General features: G+C 41.4%; 1 protein-coding gene across 1 annotated transcript in view; it reads right to left on the bottom strand.

The window, feature by feature from the left end:
* Window positions 1-3213: 3213 nt before the first annotated feature.
* Window positions 3214-21351, bottom strand: part of LOC129657191 (cytosolic beta-glucosidase) — a 132467-nt gene continuing 114329 nt past the window's right edge. The window contains exon 5 of the mRNA XM_055587450.1: window positions 3214-3942. Within this exon, the coding sequence (XP_055443425.1) occupies window positions 3740-3942 (203 nt within the window). The 3' untranslated portion in view covers window positions 3214-3739. The remainder of the gene's footprint in view (window positions 3943-21351) is intronic.

Here is a 21351-nt window from a genome sequence, read left to right as displayed (position 1 = left end):
GAATGTACTTTGATATAAATAATTTCCTGATTATGAACATGAAAACAGTCCAGAAATTGACCACAGTGTTTTGTTGTTATTAACTTTTTATTTTGTATTGGATTATAGCCACTTAACAATGCTGTGGTAGCTTCAGATGAACAGCAAAGGGACTCAGCCATATGTACACATGTATCCATTTTCCCCCAAACCCCCCTTGCATGCAGGCTACCACATAACGTAGAGCAGAGTTCCATGTGGTATACAGTAGTAGGCCCTTGTTGGTTATACATTTTAAATATAGCAGTGACCATAGTGTTTTTTAAAAATGACAGGATATCTGCTCAGGCCTCAAGCCTTAGAGGAATCACAAAATATCTGCCATTTCCTCAAGGAAGCAGACGGAGAGTACAGAAAACCAGCTTTCCCATTTCCTCCTGCATAAAGTAACTCCACACATTTGTTTCTTTTTTACTTTTTTTTTAAAAAAAATGCAGAGACGACTTCTATGACACCCTGATCTAGACTGATGGCCACCTGATGCAAAGAACTGACTCATTGGAAAAGACCCTGATGCTGGGAAAGATTGAAGGCGGGAGGAGAAGGGGACGACAGAGGATGAGATGGTTGGATGGCATCACCGGCTCAATGGACATGAGTTTGAGTAAACTCTGGGAATTGGTGATGGACAGGGAAGCCTGGCATGCTGCGGTTCATGGGGTCACAAAGAGTTGGACACGACTGAGCAACTGAACTGAACTGATCTAGACTGTGCTGGACAGAAACAGAGCTGATGCCAGGAAAGAGCCAGGGCCAGTAAACATTGATGTGGCTTAAGGAAGAGGACCATTGGTGTGGCCTCAGTTTCTCAGTCTGCAAAATGGGATGATAATACTTAGCTCACCACTTCAAGCTTCATACATGAATGTTTAGTAAGTATTACTTGAACATGGATATGAAGGCACAAACTGTACATATGTAAAAGATTCACTGGAGTGAAGCCATGAAGTCCAGAGGGGGCCCTACATCTCCTTCAGGCTTTACTGAGGAAGCTCAGTAAAATATCCAAGTCTAACCAACCTCACATACATCTTAAGCAATTCAAACACCAAGGTAACAAACTATACCCTCCTTTGCTTATGCTCATGTTAGTCAGTTAACTCATATTTATTTTCTGGTTGTCATCAATGTTCTAATGGATCCTCAATTTTTAAAAATACCCAGAAGTAGAGACTATACCCTGCTCATTCTTTTGTTTTTAATGTGGTGTCACTATTATGCCAAAGTCTTTGACAATGTAGATCAGGACAAACTGTGGAAAAATCTTCAAGAGCTAGGAATACCAGACCACGTTACCTGCCTCCTGAGAAATCTGTATGCAGGTGAAGAAGCAACAGTTAGAACTGGACATGGAACAATAGACTGGTTCCAAATTGGGAAAGGAGTACTTCAAGGCTGTATATTGTCACCCTGCTTATTTAACTTATATTCAGAGTACATCATGCATAATACCAGGCTGGATGAAGCACAAGTTGGAATCAAGATTACTGGGAGAAATATCAATAACCTCAGATATGCAGATGACACCACCCTTATGGCAGAAAGCTAAGAGGAACTAAAGAGCCTCTTGATGAAAGTGAAAGAAGAGAGTGAAAAAGCTGGCTTAAAACTCAGCATTCAAAAAACTCAGATCATGGCATCCAGTCCCATCACTTCATGGCATACATATGGGGAGCAATGGAAACAGTGAGAGACTTATTTTGGGGGGCTCCAAAATCACTGCAGATGGTGACTGCAGCCATGAAATTAAAAGATGCTTGCTCCTTGGAACAAAAGCTATGACCAACTTAGACAGCATATTAAAAAGCAGAGACATTACTTTACCAAAAAATGTCCATCTAGTCAAAGCCATGGTTTTTCCAGTAGTCATGTATGTATTTGAGAGTTGGACTATAAAGAAAGCTGAATGCCGATGAATTGACGCTTTTTAACTGTAGTGATGGAGAAGACTTTTGAGAGTACTTTGGACTGAAAAGAGATCAAACCAGTCAATCCTAAAGGAAATTAGTCCTGAATATTCATTGGAAGGACTGATGCTGAAACTGAAACTCCAATACTTTGGCCACTTGATGTGAAGAACTGACTTATTGGGAAAGACCCTGATGCTAAGAAAGATTGAAGGCAGGAGGAGAAGGGGACAACAGAGGATGAGATGGTTGGATGGCATCACCGACTCGATGGACATGAGTTTGAGCAAGCTCCGGGAGTTGGTGATATACAGGGAAGTCCATGGCATCACAGAGTCCGACACGACTGAGCAACTGAACTAATAGTGTAGGAATCCAATTGCTATTAAATGACAATGCTCAAATACTTCTTTTGCTGTTCACATTCTGGTTTGTGTTATTCATTTATTATTTTCCAAAAGTTTATCAGGCATGAGAGACATGTACTTGCTCATGCATAGCTATATGCCAAACACATGAACCAATCAACTTTATTAAGTAGGTTATTAATTAATTCTTTTGGTGAACAGAATGTATAAAGATATAATATGACTTTTTTAATGTGCCCTTTATTAATTTTTTAAAATGCTTCATCAGTTCTATCAAGTCATCTATTCATAAGTTTTCCAAATGTTCAAATACAGTTTCAAATACTCTGCCAGTTCTTTTTCTTTTCAGCTGCAGAACTCTCTCCTGAAGTTCTCTGATAATGTGACTAACTTTTAATTTTGATATCTATACTAGATTAAACAGCAGAAAGTTATGGACAGTGGACCTGCTAAGGCAAATAACAGTTTATGTAAACAAAAAAAATAGTTTCATAAACAAGCCTTCTTTTTTTTTTTTTTAATTTTATTTTATTTTTAAACTTAACATAACTGTGTTAGATTTGCCAAATATCAAAATGAATCCACCACAGGTATACATGTGTTCCCCATCCTGAACCCTCCTCCCTCCTCCCTCCCCATTCCATCCCTCTGGGTCGTCCCAGTGCACCAGCCCCAAGCATCCAGTATCGTGCATCGAACCTGGACTGGCAACTCATTTCATACATGATATTTTACATGTTTCAATGCCATTCTCCCAAATCTTCCCACCCTCTCCCTCTCTCACAGAGTCCATAAGACTGTTCTATACATCAGTGTCTCTTTTGCTGTCTCGTACACAGGGTTATTGTTACCATCTTTCTAAATTCCATATATATGCGTTAGTATACTGTATTGGTGTTTTTCTTTCTGGCTTACTTCACTCTGTATAATAGGCTCCAGTTTCATCCACCTCATTAGAACTGATTCAAATGTATTCTTTTTAATGGCTGAATAATACTCCATTGTGTATATGTACCACAGCTTTCTTATCCATTCATCTGCTGATGGACATCTTAAATTAAGTGATCTGTTCTTAGAGTTGCAAATCATGAGCACACCCTATTTATTAATTTTGCATTACTTTTTCTAGAAAAAAAATCTAAGGATTTAAATTGAAACTACCAAGTCCATCTGATTTCTTAATTCAAAAATCAATTGCAATGGTTTTCTACTTATTCAAAAGCCTCATTGATCAAATACAAATAGAGTAAAAGCCATCATTAAATAATTTCCAGGCACTACATATTCAGACTTCATGATCACAGATCAGCTGGTAGGACATACTGATTACCAAGGCAACTTGAGGATGTCTGCAAGGGTCACCAAAGCAGATTCCATTTCCGAGGGCAGAGTCCTCCTCCAGGTGAAATTACCCAGCTATGTTTTCTATGGAGGGCCCTCCAGGCCATTGTTTCGGATGATCTTAGCATACTCCTTGGCTGATGTGTAAGGGACTCGGGGTCTTGCTGGATCTTCAAAATCAACATGGAAGAGACCAAACCGGCTGCTGTATCCCTGGTTCCACTCAAAGGTATCCAGGAGAGACCAGGCACAGTATACTTGAAGATTGACTTTGTCAAGTTGGATAGCTAAAATTACAAAAACAAAAATTTACCAATTACTCAAAGATTTTATGGAAACATAGACAAAATCATTGATGACCAGTATGAGTTGGTAGCCTTCTCCTGCTGAAGATCACAGTGGAAACAGAAGAAGCCTTGTTTCAATCCTCTTTTCCAATTTCCTGTTTTAAACAAGCATGAGCTTCATTTCAGAAGTTAGATTACACGCCTTGTTATTTGTCAGCCCCCCTGCATCATATGGGGGAGCTCTTTAATCTCTGAATTTCAGCCAAGTCCAAGTATATAAAAGACCAATTTTTATTAAAAGTGTAAATAAATGAATAAAGAAATTATGACACTAAAAAAAGTTAAATTACATAATTCTAAACATTTGGGGACTTCCCTGGTAGCACAGTGGATAGGAGACCACCTGCAGGGTGGTGCAATGCAGGGGGCGCAGGTTCGATCCCTGGCCCAGGAGGATTCCACATGCTGGAAAGCAATGATTAATAAGCCCATGTGCCACAACTACTGAGCCTGGACTCTTGAGCCTGCTTGCTGAAGCTGGGAGGGCCTGGGTAAAGCAACAAAGACCCAGTGCAGCCAAAAATAAGTAAATAAATAAAGTTAAATATTTTTTTTTAAATATAGTAACTTTTAAAAATTAAAAATTAAAATAAATATTTGGTTATTCACTTATTTTGAAATGCATTTTATTCATTCATCCATTTACTCAATAAATGTCTTTTCAATACCTACTATTTTTTAGATATGAAACACACATATACAGAGTTTCTCCTTAGTACCCTAGAACTGCACTCAGTAAAAACACTACTAGCTTCTAAATTCAACTCCAAGATAATCTAGAAAGCTCATTGATAAACTGGAAAAAAGTGATATCATAGCTGAGGAGGCCCCAGCTCTTACTTTGTGTCCTTATGACCAAATTAATATATATTTTATAATTCTGGAAGTAGAACCTCCAAAATGAAAAGGACAAGCACAGGGTTCTGGCCGTGCTTTTACCCCAGACTAAGAAGGTACAGACGGAGAAGGCAATGACACCCCACTCCAGTACTCCTGCCTGGAAAATCCCATGGACAGAGGAGCCTGGTGGGCTGTAGTCCATGGAATCGCTGAGGGTCGAACACGACTCAGTGACTTCACTTTCACTTTTCACTTTCATGCATTGGAGAAGGAAACGGCAACCCACTCGTGTTCTTGCCTGGAGAATCCCAGGGATGGGGGACCCTGGTGGGCTGCCGTCTATGGGGTCGCATAGAGTTGGACATGACTGAAGTGACTTAGCAGCAGCAGCAGCAAGAAGGTACAGAAATGTTAGGGCATTCTCTCTGCCCCATGTCTAAACTCAGAGTGGTGCCAAAGAACTAGACCACCTCTGCTCCAAATGCACATATGTACAAGCAAAATATCCTATATAATTTCATCTGTGGATGCTCCAGAGCCCATCTATGGACTCCATAGTAAGATACCAAAGGGTGGAGAATTCTCTAAGTACACTAATTTCTATCTTTTAGTCAGGGAATTAAGTTCATTTTTAATTGGCATCTTAAGTTTGGAAAACTCTTAGGTTATATGAATCTTTTTTTTTTTTTTTTTTGGTTATATGAATCTTTGCATTGAGCATTTTCTTTTCTTAAAACAATATTAACCAAACCTTATCTGTGGGATTCACTAATATTTGTTTTATTGTGCAGAAATTAAAGGGCAGGTTTTCTTTATAAGATAGACGTATTCCTAAATAAGTTTGGAGAAGGAAATGGCAACCCACTCCAGTATTCTTGCCTGGAGAATCCCACAGACAGAGGAGCCTGGCGGGCTACAGTCCATAGGGTTGCAACAGGTTGGACACAATTGAGCTACTAACACAATTTCTTCCTAAATAAGTTAGATGAAAATGAACATTTATATAATAAATCAAATTTTAATTTTACCAGGGATTGCTTTCTTTTTTTTTTTTTTTCAGTTACGAACTAAGTAATTGTTCAAATTTTTATTTTGATGCACCAGGGATTGCTTTCAACCCAAATGACTCGTCTAACTTCAGCAAAGTAAGATCTACCTGTAATTTTTCCTGTTATATTTCTGTATTTTTCTGGTCTTTCGAAAGTACTATACCCATGAACGTATGTTGATCTCCAAATCTTGGAATTTTTTTTTCACTGTGGATATTCCATAGACAAATGAAATTGTTTTTACTATAGATATTCCTTTGACAAAAATTTTCCGACAGGTTAACTGATGCATAACCCCTTGACCTTTATGCATGGAGAAATGCAAGGGGCTTTACCTAGAAAGCGCCCTGTGAATGTTCTCAAGGCAGGAATTAAACCAAACTGGACAGATTCCTTTGCAATGAAGTATTGTTAGAAAATGAAATATATACCATTCAAGCACAGCAAACTTTACAGGAATTAAAACATTTACTAGATATTCCTTTTCCTTCTACCTGTCCGCCTTGCCACATGTGTCTCCTCCCCTATCAACCACAATCTGCAAATACCAAATTTTTAAATAATCTTTTTATATTTAATTTCTGGATGGAATATATCTAAGAATGAAAATGACCAAAACCAAACACCAGGCAATAATATAGCAATCTTTTTTGACTACTTTATAATTCAATGTGGGAACATATGAAAATCAGCACTTTTTCTTTCTCGTTTGCAGAACTACTGCTCAACAAGCCAGTCTGCCAGGTATGAAGCCAGACAGTTTCTGAAAGCATGCACGGTCCCACCAATCAAGTACAAAAGGATTGATTCATGTACTAAACTGGGGGATAAAAACGATGCCCTGCCTGCTTGGAAGGGAACAAAAAGGAAATCTTGACAATTTCATCGTCATCTGCCGGGAGTTCCACAGCAGGCACTAAACGGCCCAAGTGAGACTGGTGGATATCTCTGCGTTTTCATTGCAGGAACGCTCAAGTAGAGAATTACCTAGTTAGGGCTGAGGAGCCACCCTGCTGGAATCCTTCTCATGGTGCTACCACTGGGAAAAATTAGAAAACCGTACTGGAACCTGCATGCCTCTCCTGTTCCAATCTCCTCAAGAACAGAAAGAAACCATCGTCGCATTTCTTGTCACTGTGATTTATGAAGTCCCAAATCTATGCAGGAAAAAAAACACTCCTGTGAATCCACTCTCTTTCTTTAAGCAGAGTTTCAGGCCAAGTAAACACAGACTGACAAGAACTGCAGATGAGTACCGAGTACATGGGGATGTGAACAAAACACCCATCCCGGAATAACCAGAGTTTGGTTTTGAACTAAAAGACCAGTAGAAAAGGTGTCACGGTCAGCAGGTTGAATATAAAGATGAAAGGATTTCTTGTCTCATAGCATTGGGATGATGTTGAGTCATTTATAGAGATGGGGATGGACTGAGAGTGTGTCATACAGAGTGAAGGAAGTCAGGAAAAGAAAAACAAATACCATATATTAACACATTTATATGCTGCTGCTGCTGAGTCGCTTCAGTCATGTCCGACTCTGTGCGACCCCATAGATGGCAGTCCACCAGGCTCTCCCATCCCTGGGATTCTCCAGGCAAGAACACTTACATATATAGAAGGTAAAAAATGGTATAGGTGAACCTATTTGCAGGGCAGGAATAGAGACACAGATGTAGAGAATGATGGGTGGACACCAGTGAGGTGGGGATGAGTTGGGAGATTGGGATTGATGTATATGCACTGCCATGTATAAAACAGATAGCTAATGGGAACCTGCTGCATAGTGCAGGGAGCTCAGCTCGATGTTCTGTGATGACCCAGATGGGTGGGATGTAGGGGAGGCTCAAAAGGGAAGGGATATATGTATACATGTAGCTGATTCACTTCATTGTACAGCAGAAACTAACACAATATTGTAAAATAACTATACCCCAATTAAAAAGGAGGCAAGGAGAAAAATATCTAAGGTTTATTAATATATTATAGCCTCTGGCTGTTCTCATTATAACTCCAGTGTTATAATATGCATACACACACACACACACACACACACGCACACACACACTCACTGCCCAGTGTTGACCAAAATGAAAAGGTTGAGAAGGCAGTCCTTCACCAGACTGCTCTCTCTGCTGACACAACTTCAAGTTCAAAGTGTTCCCAAAACCATGCTCAGGTTCAGTAAGTTGCTACAAGAACTCTCCAGAACTCACACAAACCTCTTATAGTCAAGGTTATGGTTTATTCAGCAAAGGATACATATTAATATAAGTCAAAGGAAGAGGCACAGATCAGAAACCGATGCGCTTCAAACAGAAAGTTTTCATTGTCTTTTTCCCTAGGAGTCAGGACAACTTGTCCTCTTGGTGCTGACATGTGACAACACACATGGAGGGCTGCCAACCAGAGAGGCTCACCTGAGCATCAGTGTCCAGAGTTTTCACTGTGTTAATAACTGTGTTATTAACATACTGGCATGACCGACTGATTGTTCATGTGAATGAACTCAGTCCCCAGGTCAAGTGACACTGTGTGACCCAAAGCCCCCCACTCAGGCACACAGTCAGTCTTCTACTGAGACTAGCCCTCACCCTAAACAAAGATATTCTGTCATATAGCAATAGATTTTTCACCCAGAAGCTGAGGACAAAGGGCAATCTACTCTTTGGGCAAAATCAAATTATTTACTACACACACACACCTATTTTAGAAGCTGACCATTTTATGGTATTGTGCAGATTCTTCTCAATTTACTGACCTACGTGGTGCCATGAATATGCCTGTGTACTGCTGCTCTACACAGCAGAGAGAATAGAAAGGAGAGATAAGAAATTCTTCCTCAGTGATCAGTGCAAAGAAATAGAGGAAAACAATAGAATGGGAAAGTCTGGAGATCTCATCAAGAAAATTTGAGATACCAAGGGAACATTTCATGCAAAGATGGGCTCGATAAAGGACAGAAATGGTAAGGACCTAACAGAAGCATAAGATATTAAGAAGAGGTGGCAAGAATACACAGAACAACTATACAAAAAAGATCTTCATGACCCAGATAATCACAATGGTGTGGTCACCAACCTAGAGCCAGACATTCTGGAATGCGAAGTCAAGTGGGCCTTAGGAAGCATCCTACCAATAAAGCTAGTGGAGGTGATGGAATTCCAGTTGAGCTATTTCAAATCCTAAATGATGATGCTGGTAAAGTGCTGCACTCAATATGCCAGCAAATTTGGAAAACACAGCCATGGCCACAGGACTGGAAAAGGTCAGTTTTCTTTCCAATCCCAAAGAGAGGCAATGCCAAAGAATGCTCAAACCACTGCACAATTGCACTCATCTCATATGCTAGTAAAGCATGTATAGATGTGAGAGTTGGACTGTGAAGAAGCTGAGCACTGAAGAATTGATGCTTTTGAACTGTGGTGTTGGAGAAGACCCTTGAGAGTCCCTTGGACTGCAAGGAGATCCAACAAGTCCATTCTAAATGAGATCAGTCCTGCGTGTTCATTGGAAGGACTGATGTTGAAGCTGAAACTCCAATACTTTGGCCCCTGATGCGAAGAGCTGACTCATTGGAAAAGACCCTGATGCTGGGAAAGATTGAGGGCAGGAGGAGAAGGGGATGACAGAGGATGAGATAGTTGGATGGCGTCACTGACTCGATGGACATGGGTTTGGTTGGGCTCCAGGAGTTGGTGATGGACAGGGAGGCCTGGCATGTTGGGGTCACAAAGAGTCGAACATGACTGAGCAACTGAACTGGACTGAACTGAACTGAACTGAAAGTAATGCTCAAAATTTTCCAAGCCAGGCTTCAGCAGTACATGAACCATGAACTTCCAGTTGTTCAAGCTAGATTTAGAAAAGGCAGAGGAACCAGAGATCAAATTGCCAACATCCGTTGGATCATCAAAAAAGCAAGACAGTTTGAGAAAAACATCTACTGCTTTATTGACTACATCAAAGCCTTTGACTATGTGGATCACAATAAACTGTGGAAAATTCTGAAAGAGACGGGAATACCAGACCACCTGACCTGCCTCTTGAGAAACCTGTATGTAGGTCAGGAAGCAACAGTTAGAACTGGACATGGAACAACAGACCAGTTCCAAATCAGGAAAGGAGTACATCGAGGCTGTATATTGTCACCCTGCTTATTTAACTTATATGAAGAGTACATCATGAGAAATGCTGGGCTGGATGAAATACAAGCTGGAATCAAGATTGCTGGGAGAAATAGCAATAACCTCACATGTGCAGATGACATCACCCTTATGGCAGAAAGCAAAGAAGAATTAAAGAGATTCTTGATGAAAGTGAATGAGGAGAGTGAAAAAGTAGGCTTAAAACTCAACATTCAAAAAACTAAGATCATGGCATCTGGTCCTATCACTTCATGGCAAATAGATGGGGAAACAGTGGAAACAGTGACAGACTTTATTTTGGGAGGCTCCAAAATCACTGCAGATGGTGATTGCAGCCATGAAATTAAAAGACCCTGCTCCTTGGAAGAAAAATATAACCAACCTAGACAGCATATTAAAAAGCAGAGACATTATTTTGCCAACAAAGGTCCATCTAGACAAAGCTACGGTTTTTCCAACAGTCATGTATGGATGTGAGAGTTGGACTATGAAGAAAGCTGAGCGCCAAAGAATTGATGCTTTTGAACTGTGGTGTTGGAGAAGACTCTTGAGAGTCCCTTGGACTGCAAGGAGATCCAACCAGTCCATCCTAAAAGAAATCAGTCCTGAATATTTATTGGAAGGACTGATGCTAAAGCTGAAACTCCAACACTTTGGCCACCTGATGGGAAGAACTGACTCACTGAAAAAGACCCTGATCCTGAGAAAGATTGAAGGCAAGAAGAGAAGGGGATGACAGAGGATGAGATGGTTGGATGGCACCACAGACTCAAGGGACATGAGTTTGAGTAAGCTCCAGGAGTTGGCGATGGACCAGGAGGCCTGGCATGCTGCAGTCCATGGGGTCACAAAGAGTCAGACTTGCCTGAGCGACTGAACTGAACTGCTGCTGTTGCTGTTTATTTGCTAAGTCGTGTCCAACTCTTTGTGACCCCATGGACTATAGCTCGCCAGGCTCCTCTGTCCAGGGGATTTCCCAGGCAAGAATACTGGAGTGGGTTGCCATTTCCTTCTCCAGAGGATCTTCCCAATCCAGGGATAGAACCTGGGTCTCCTGAATGGGCCAGGCAGATTCTTCTACCTGCTGAGCCACCTGGGAAGCCCATTCCTGTGTTTCTCATGTTACAAAGGGCTAGAAATCAGGCACTCAGAATCAATGGGATTTATTTCCCCACAGTTTATAAAGAGATAATCTTTGTTTTCAAGATTGCCTAGGACTTCTATAAGACATCCATGAATGTGACAGAGCTATTAAGCTACAAAACAAACTAATCCACAGAGCCAAGCTGCCAGGAAAAGAATCAGTGGACAGGTCCACAGCAGTGCAAAAGACAGCAACTCACAGGGAAAAAAAGAGAGATAAAGCCCAAGAATGGATGAGAATAAAAAATTATAGGCTTCTAGATTTTCATATGTCAAGTAATAGTAGACTACACTACCCAAGAAAGTAGTGAAAATAAGTAAACATGCTGGATAGAATTTTTTTTAACAAATCTTCAAAACAATGGAAAGCTGAGAGTTTCATAGGGACTTACCAGGACAAAGCAGGAAGTGAGAACTGAGATTGGTGGGCATGGCAGCTACTTTTGCATGATGAAATTTTCCAATATTAGAAAATCAGAAACTTTTTCTCTTTTCTGGAGTAAGAATAGGTGTCAAAGAATTGTAGTTTGAGAACTCACACACAGAAAGCTAAGATCCCAAAAGACTAAAACTTCAGGGTAAGGGTGAGCCAGAAGGAAACCAGTCACTGGAAAATCACAAGTCACCTGGTGGTTCAGAAAATGTCAAGCAATATGACTGATGTCCTTATAAGAAGAGAGAGAGTCACCAGGGGCGCATGACCACAAAGGAAAAACCAGAGAGGACACAGTGAGAAAGCACTTATCCAAAAGCCAAACAGAGACCTCAGCAGAAGTCAAACCTGCTGATATCTGAAATTTGGACTTCCAACTTCCAGAACTGTGAGAAAACAAATTTCTGTTGTTTAAGGCGCCCAGTCTGTAGCATTTTGTTACAGCAGCTCTTAGCAAACTAATATAGGTTGAGGATGGAGAATTTCTGTTCTTAATAAATTCCCTGAGTGATTTTTATATTTAATCAAGTTTGAGGCTCATAAACCTAGGATAAGCTCTGGTTCTGCTGCTAAGTCACTTCAGTCGTGTCCGACTCTGTGCGACCCCACAGACGGCAGCCCACTAGGCTCCTCTGTCCCTGGGATTCTCCAGGCAAGAATACTGGAGTGGGTTGCCATTTCCTTCTCCAATGCATGAAAGTGAAAAGTGAAAGTCAAGTCGCTCAGTCGTGCCTGACTCTTAGTGACCCCATGGACTGCAGCCTACCAGGCTCCTCCGTCCATGGAATTTTCCAGGCAAGAGTACTGGAGTGGGTTGCCATTGTGGGCAACTACAATTTTTGAAACCCAGCTTCCAACCTCAGAGCCATCCTCTAGAGGCATATGTTAGACAATCTTCATCGGCCCCTCTCCTCAACAGTCATAGCTGGAGGAGCTCTTTGCAGAGACACAGCCATGTGTGGGCCATAGCTTTCAGACATGGAGGACCACTGTGAGACAGGGGGAAATGCTGCATGCTTAGGAGCATCAAATGCCTATTCATCCCACTGCTTAGTCCATACCTAGCATTACCCCAGCAGATGGTGGGAAACCATCTCAATTCACCATTGTGGGATGGGTTGATTGTATGCTCATACAAAAGATGTGTGCATCCAAAGCCCATGAGTGTGTACTTATTTGGAAACAGGGGTCTTTGCAAATGTAAATGAAGGAGCTCAAGATGAGATCATCATGCATAATGTGTCTGTGCATGCTCAGTCATGTTCGACTCTGCGATCCCATGGACTGTGCCCTGCTAGGTGCCTCTGTCCATGGAATTTTCCAGGCAAGAATACTGGCATGGTTGCCACTTCCTATTCCAGGAGATCTTCCCAACTCAGGGATCGAAGCCATGTCTCCTGGCTCTCCTGTATTTGCAGGTGGATTCCTTCCACTGAGCCACCTGGGAAGCCTCTATCATTCATAATGGTGAGTCTTAAATACAGTGACAAGTGCCCTTAAAAGAGAAATGGAGAAGTTATAGATGGAAAAAGGCAATGTGAAGAGAAGCAGAGACTGGAGAGATCTCCTGCAAGCCAAGGAACGCCAAGGCAGCCACCAGTAGAGAAGCTGGTAGAGCGGCTTGTACCCAGGGGGTTCCCAGGTGGCACTAGTGGTAATGAATCTGCCTGCCAATGCAAGAGAGGCATGGTATGGATTCTCCTTCAGAACCTCCAGAAGTTGCTGATGTTACTGATAAACCTTCCTTTCAGACTTCTGGCCTCCAGACCTCTGCTGCTGCTGCTGCTGCTGCTGCTAAGTCGCTTCAGTCGTGTCCGACTCTGTGCGACCCCATAGACGGCAGCCCACCAGGCTCCCCCGTCCCTGAGATTCTCCAGGCAAGAACACTGGAGTGGGTTGCCATTGACTTCTCCGTCCAGACCTCTAAGAGAAGACATTTATGCTGTTTAAGCCACCAAGTTTGTAGTAATTTGTTTCAGCAGGGACAGGAAACAGACACACCAGACTCTGGTGTGTCTCTCAGTCCCAAACCACCCACCTGATTCTGCCGAGTGCTTATGAGAATCCCTCTCAAGGCCCACAAAACTGGAAAGAGTAAGCCTTCCCGGGACACAATTCAAAGCAGATTTTCTGGCATTCATCCCACACGCTAACTTTGAAAATGTGTCTCTCAGAGTGTGGTGGATGTGCACAAGAGCACTACAACTGGAGGACAGTTTTAGCTGTTAAACAGTTCCTGAGAGAACTGGCACACCAGCCGCTTCCCCTTTCTTCAAAAAAATAAAATAAAACAACATCAGGAAGATCTAAACATAGAAAATGCATAATAAGCCATCCCCTCCCACCCCCAACAACTCCAGGTGAGTATCAGTGGCTGGACAGCATCTGTGAAAATGCCCAAATAATCCTGAAGCTGGAGGCCCCACCTGCACATGGGAACTCTTCGAAGCAAAAACTATGACTCTCTGAAAAAACAGTCTTTGAAAAGCTACGGCTGATTTATAAATATTTTATAGGAAAATGACAATTAACCAGAAATTAGCTTAAAGATTTCTTAATTATCTGCATTGTTCCTATTACTTAGATTAGATTAGGGTGGGGGTGGAAGTAAATAGCAAGCAGATGAAAGGTATCATTTAAAGCTGTATTTTTATTTATTTATAAAGTTGATGGGCGGATAGGTACACATTTGGAGTCACCTTCTATAGTTTCTCCATCAATATTACCTTTACAGTTACCTCTGCTACAGTACATAAATTGTTGTAAGAACCAAAGTTCTCAGCACATAAAATTGTCTTCTATTAGAAAAGCTGCCTTCCATGTCCCACTCCCTCGCTTTCTCTCTTCCTTCCTTCTTTTCTTTCTTTCTGGGATTTACTTTCCCTTTCTGTAAAATGAGGATTATAGCATTTTCTTCCAAGGATTGTGGTGGGTATTAAATCAATATAAAGCTCTATGCATAATGCCTAGTTTATAGTAAATACTCAATATACACTACTTGTTGGTACTGTTATTCTTGTTATTTTTCTTAGAGTCTGGAAGGGCAATGAATGAAATCTGTTTTTTCTCTTCCTCCCATCTGGCTCCAAACAGCTTTCAGAGCATACAGAGTCAGCACAAAACTGTTCAATGCTGAGAACCAGAGAAAGCAGGGCATCAAGGGAAGTGCAGCATCTGGGGCCGGGTTTGTGCCTGGTGGAAAGGGTCAGTTGTGGGTCACGAAAAATAAATCACTAAAGACAGGGGCCTTAGGGTGAGGCTGCCAGAAACACCAGATGTTGCTGAAGCCTCCCTGCATCAGTACACTTGGAGGTGGGAACAGCATCACTTTAGGTTTCAGGGATCCATATCCATCCTTGGGGCTTTCTCAGTGGCTCAGTGGTAAACAACCCACCTGCCAATGCAGGAGCCGCAGGAGATGCAGGTTCCATCCTGGGTTGGGAAGATCCCATGGACTAGGAAATGGCAACCCACTCCAGTATTCTTGCCTGGAAAATCCCACGGACAGAGAAGCCTAGTGGGCTGCAGTCTGACCCGACTTAGTGATTAAATAGCAACAACACATCCATCCCACATTTATTCAATAAATATATATTGTGTTAGGAATTGGGACCATAAGAGTGAACACAATAATCAGCCTCTCTTTTTAAAGAGCTTAACAGGCTATATGGAAGACATATCTTAATCAAATTACCACCCTGTGAGCCTTTAATTACAATCTGTGAAAAGCATTATGAAAGGAAAGACATGGGAACTATGGGAAAGACCAGCACATTAGCTAACATTTATTGAGCACTTGGGTACCACTGTAAGGGTTTCAGGTGTGCATTAATTCACTTAATCTTTAAAGTAAACCTGTGAGTTAGATGGATATCACCATTGTCTTCATTTTATGGAGAAGGGAAGTGATGCACAGAGAAGTTTGGTAACCTTTGCAAAATTCAAATATCAAGTAACTAGGGGAGTTGAGACTGGAACTCAGGCAGGATACCGATGGAGCTATGACACTAGACTGAGTCTGTGCTTGTTTTGTTTAAAATGCCAAGTTTCTTTTTTTTTTAATTTTTAAATTTGTATATACTTTTTAAAGGTTACTTTCCATTTACAGATGTTACAAAATACTGGCTCTATTTCCCATGTTGTACAATACATCCTGGAGCCTATCTCACACCCAATAGTTTGTACCTCCCACTCCCCCACTCTTATACTGCCCCTCCCTCACCACTGCTAACCGATAATTTGTTCCCTATATGTCTGTGAGTCTTCTTTCTTTTTTGTTATATTCACTGGCTTGTTGTAATATTAGATTCCACATATAAATAGTATTATATATTTGTCTCTGTCTGAATTATTTCACTTAGTATAATGCCCTCCAAGTCCATCCATGTTGCTGTAAATGGCAAAATTTCCTTCTTTCTTATGGCTAAGTAGTATTCCATTGTGTGTGTGTGTGTGTTTTATATACCACATCTTCTCTTTCCATTCATCAATTAATGGACATTAGATTGATTCCATACTTTGGTAATTCTTTGGCAATTATAAATAATGTTGCTATGACCATTGGGGTGCATGTATATTTTCAAATTAGTGGTTTTCATTTTTTTCTGATACATACCCAGGAGTGGAATTGCTGGGTCATATGGCAGCAAGAATGTGGATAAAAGGGAACACTTTTTCATTGTTTGTGGAAATGTATCTTGGTGCAGCCACTGTGGAAAACAGTATGGAGGCTTCTCGGAAAACTAAAAATAGAACTACTATCCTAAGTCTTGACAATAAGCTATAGTGGAAGATCTATCTTAGTCAGGAAGGGTGGGAGAACAGGACAGAGGGAAATGGAAACAGTTTCTTGGAATGAACTAGAGCTGAGAGCTCAAAGACTAGCCAGACTTATCAAATGCTACCAGTCAGGTTCTTTCTTGCTGCTGCTGCTGCTGCTGCTGCTAAGTCACTTCAGTCGTGTCCGACTCTGTGCGACCCCATAGACGGCAGCCCACCAGGCTCCTCCATCCCTGGGATTCTCCAGGCAAGAACACAGGAATGAGTTGCCATTGCCTTCTCCGAGGTTCTTTCTTACTTGTGAGTAATAGAAGCTGAACTTGACTGACAAAGCAATAAAGAGGTGAAGCGGCAGTTGAGTGGCACGGGAGCGGCGGCCGAGAGGACATACCCCACGTCCAAGGTAAGGAGTAGCGGCTGTGCTTTACTGGAGCAGCCGTGAAGAGGTACCCCACGTCCAAGGTAAGAGAAACCCAAGTTAGATGGTAGGCACTGAGAGAGGGCATCAGAGGCAGACAGACTGAAACCACAGTCACAGACAACTAGCCAATCTGATCACATGGACCACAGCCTTGTCTAACTCAATAAAACTAAGCCATGCCATGTGGGGCCACCCAAAACGGGTCATGGTGGAGAGGTCTGACAGAATGTGGTCCACTGGAGAAGGGAATGGCAAACCACTTCAGTATTCTTGCCTTGAGAACCCCATGAACAGTATGAAAAGGCAAAAAGATAGGACACTGAAAGATGAACTCCCCAAGTTGATAGGTGTCCAGTATGCTACTGGAGATCAGTGGAGAGATAACTCCAGAAAGAATGAAGATATGGAGCCAAAGCAAAAATAACAGCCAGTTGTGGATGTGACTGGTGATAGAAGCAAAGTCCGATGCTGTAAAGAGCAATATTGCATAGGAACCTGGAATGTTAGGTCCATGAATCAAGGCAAATTGGAAGTGGTCAAACAGGAGATGGCAAGAGTGAATGTGGACATTCTAGGAATCACAAACTAAAATGGACTGGAATGGGTGAATTTAACTCAGATGACTATTTTATCTACTACTGTGGGCAGGAATCCCTTAGAAGAAATGGAGTAGCCATTATAGTCAAGAAAAGAGTCCGAAATGCAGTACTTGGACGCAATCTAAAAAATGACAGAATGATCTCTGTTTCCAAGGCAAACCTGTGGCTCTAGAGGTAGAAAAATAGATAAACAATGATAAAACTGACTGTGACAGCAAAAGAAAAAAAATGTATAGTTTTGCTCTAAAACTGATTCAGGGCTTTAGAATTGTAATTTGTCAATCCTTTCTTAAATCCACAAAATATACTGTAGAGCATCTACTCTATACAAGTTACTATTTTAGGCAGAGTGATTCTCACTGGGGGTTGGGAGGAGGAATCTAATGCAGACCTTTGCCCTGGAGGTGAAGTAGAAGAGCAAAGACCTCATTAACCTCTCTGCTATGTGCATTCACTCAACACCATTCATTACCCTTTTGTAACATGAATAAGACACGGATATAACTATTTGTTCAGTGCTGTCTTCTACTCCAGACTCAGAGCTCCATGAGGGCAGGCAGCACATAGATTTTATATTTCCAAAACCTAGCACAGTGGCTGGCGGAGGATAATTTTATAGTGAATATCGCTTAAATAAGTGAATGACTACAAATAGATACAGAACACTGAACAAAACCTTTGCAAGGTAAGAGTAGACAAAAGGTCATTCTCAAGAGGGCAAGAGTATCTTCTTGACCAAGATGACAAATTTCAACTCCAAGTTCAGCTTGTCCAAAACAAAGAGGAAGAAATATCTCCTTACAATCTGATCAACTCATTTGGCATTTTGTATGCTAAAATATTTTCCTATGATCACTTGACCTCAGGAACATGTCTCTTGTCAGTTACTGGTATTCCTATACCTATACAATATATATTGAACAAATTATACTAAGTACCCCTTAAAAGGGCTTCCCTGGGGCTCAGTTGTAAAGAATCCACCTGCCAATGTAGGAGATGCGATTTCAATCCCTGGGTCAGGAACATCCTCTGGTGGAGGAAATGGCAAGTCACTCCAATATTCTTGTCTGAAGAACTCCATGGACAGAGGAGTTCTTTTCTAGCACGCTATAGTTCATGGGGTCGCTAAAGAGTCAAATACAACTCAGCAACTAAAGAACAACAGCAATCCCTTAAAATGCCATTCTCAGAGGAGTTAATATCTCCTTTTGTTAATGACAAAGGAAAAGAAAGTAAGCATTAGCCTTCTCCTCACCCCAATAATACTACAAAAACATTTCAAGTGCTTGCATTTGATGACCACTGTAATTGCACAGAGTTCAGAGATACAGGAAAGTGAGCAACAGAGAGTTGGGAAGACAAGACAGTGACATGTCTTTAAAATGCTACCATGTACGTTTTCATATCGGCACCAAGTTCAAGCTCAGATGGGTACACCTCACCCAGACTGCCTGTCGTGGCCTACTGCACAAATCTCGCTAGTCTGCTTTTTAAGGACAAGAAAGGACACTGCTTGGTGATGTGGCCACAAGCTGTTCAGGGAAGAGACTTTGCTCAGCACATTTCAGCTCCTGAGCAAGGCTGGGTTCATTTCAGAGAGCCACATAAAATAAATAATCATGCAAAAGCAGATTCATTCTGATAGGGCTCTGACAGCTGCTCCGAGAGGTGGGTGCTTGCGAGCCCATCTTTCAACAATGAACTGACCCAAAGATCCAGGAAAGCTCCAGACAGGACCATATGGCCTGGAATAAAAACATATTTCAAACTCTGTTTATTATGCATATCTTTCAAAGGTTCACTACTCTGTGATGAAACATTGCACCTGCAAGGCTTTAATAAGCTTCCCTAGCAAGTACAATTATAAAACCCAGGAACCTGAAGAATTTGTCTTCTCTTACACCTAGCCATGTACTGCGCACCAATAACTGGTCTCATTCTTTTTAATTATATAGGTTTGCAGTATTTTATAAGCTGTGATCAATACTTATTCAGAAAATAAAACTTCTTATAGACCTCGCAGTGAGAGCCATGAAATAGCTCTCTTAAAATTTTGAGGACTCCAACATTGCTGTCCATAGAACCCTCTAATCTGTCTGAAAAGAAAAGCAGCAGTTTAATCATGCACAGAAGAGCATATGACATGAATTGAGGTAGGGCTTCCTTCATCAGCAATAGCCAGGGCAGAGGATACATGAACAGTTTCCCTTCACAAAGTGAGCCCTGTGATTCCACATTTGGTCCAAACATTTGAGAAGTCTAGCTTGTTCATTATTCACTCTACAAATATCGACTGAGCAGCTCTTATGTGTCAGAATCCAGGTCAGGTATAGAGATTCAAAGATCAACAGTACATAGTTTCTGCCCTCAAGAAATAACAGGGCTTCCCTGGTGGTCCTGTGATTAAGAGTCTGCCTGCCAATGCATGGGACACAGGTTCGATCCCTGGTCTGGGAAGATTCCACATGCCATCGAGAGACTAAGCCCACGTGCCATAACTACTGAGCCTGGACTCCAGAGCCTAAGCTCTGCAGCAAGAGAAGCCACTGCAATGAGAAGCCCACGCGCCGCAATACAGTAGCCCCTGCTCACCACAACTGGAGAAAGCCCACGTACAGCAATGAAGACCCAGCACAGACAAAAATAAATAAGTTAAAAAAAAAAAAGAAATGATGGTATCATTGGGAAGACAGACCCAAAAAGAACTGGCTGGAGAATACGAAGAAACACTGGTAGGACAAACCAAAAGTCTACATGAAATTCAAAACTCTTTTATTCCTCTACCCTAAAATAGTACACTTGAGACATTTTAGGATTTTAGAAATGGATTTCATGTAAGATGGCTTAGCCTAATCACTTTGCAGAGTGTTAGCACAGTCGCATCTTTCTAAGATCGTATCTTATTCCCCTTGAACCCATGGGGAATTATATCACTGGATTTATATCATAGAAGTATTATATCATACAAACATCATTGTGAAGAATGTAGGACCAACAGTGGTAGATGATACAAATACTTCACTATGAGATTATGTGGTAAACCTGGAGACATATGAAAAAAAGTAATTGTGTCTTCCTAGAGGTGTGATGATGCCATCAGTATATGAGCTTCTTGGACCAGGGGTTGTTACTTCATGGACTTCCCTCATAGCTCAGTTGGTAAAGAATCCACCTGCAATGCAGGAGATCCTGGTGAGAGAAATACACAAAAGGAGGAAGGGAGGGAGAATGAGAATAAAGGATAGAGGAGGCAAAGAAGAAAGGAAGAGGCAAGAGGAAGGGAGGGAAAGAGGGAAGAAGTCAGGAGGGCAGGAATAAACATTTACTTTCTACAATCAGTGGCATCTCTAAACCGCTTTTATCTCCAGACTCTCAAGAATGATTCACAAATATGTAGCCAGGACATTAGCTTTCAAGCCTTTTCAGAATCCAGAAGAGCAAAGGATTACCAAAGATGACACCTGATACTGTCTAGACACATAGGAAAAAGAACAGCTATGATTTATTGCTAAAAACCATGCTGTTCACAACAATTCTTAAAGACAGATTCTATTCTGTCCATTATATAGTCACAGGAAATGAATCTCAAAGAAAGTAAACATGTTCAAGGTGATCAAGACAACAAGTAACAGAGAAGGGATTAAAACCCAGCTATCTGCCTCCAAAACTCATGTTCTTCCCAAGATCCTATCCTGCCTTTTTCCTGATTCATCTTAATAAACATTTACATTCCTGCTTAGGAAGGTATCCATTTTTTCTCCATTTTACTTATGCTTTGAAAGACTGCTGATCAAAGCCATGTAGGTGGCCATAACAGACAGGTGCCTGATACCAAGCATGTGACTGGCAAGGACCAGTCTAACCAGTATCTCTTCATTTGACCTTGCTGTCTCTCGAGTATCAGTTAACCTTCTCTGGTTCTGAGTATTAAAAAAAAA

The sequence above is a fragment of the Bubalus kerabau genome, chromosome 7 (assembly GCF_029407905.1).
Source record: "Bubalus kerabau isolate K-KA32 ecotype Philippines breed swamp buffalo chromosome 7, PCC_UOA_SB_1v2, whole genome shotgun sequence".
Taxonomy (NCBI): domain Eukaryota; kingdom Metazoa; phylum Chordata; class Mammalia; order Artiodactyla; family Bovidae; genus Bubalus; species Bubalus kerabau.
The sequence above is the reverse complement of the archived record's forward strand: the minus strand, read 5'-3'. Positions and strand labels throughout refer to the sequence as shown.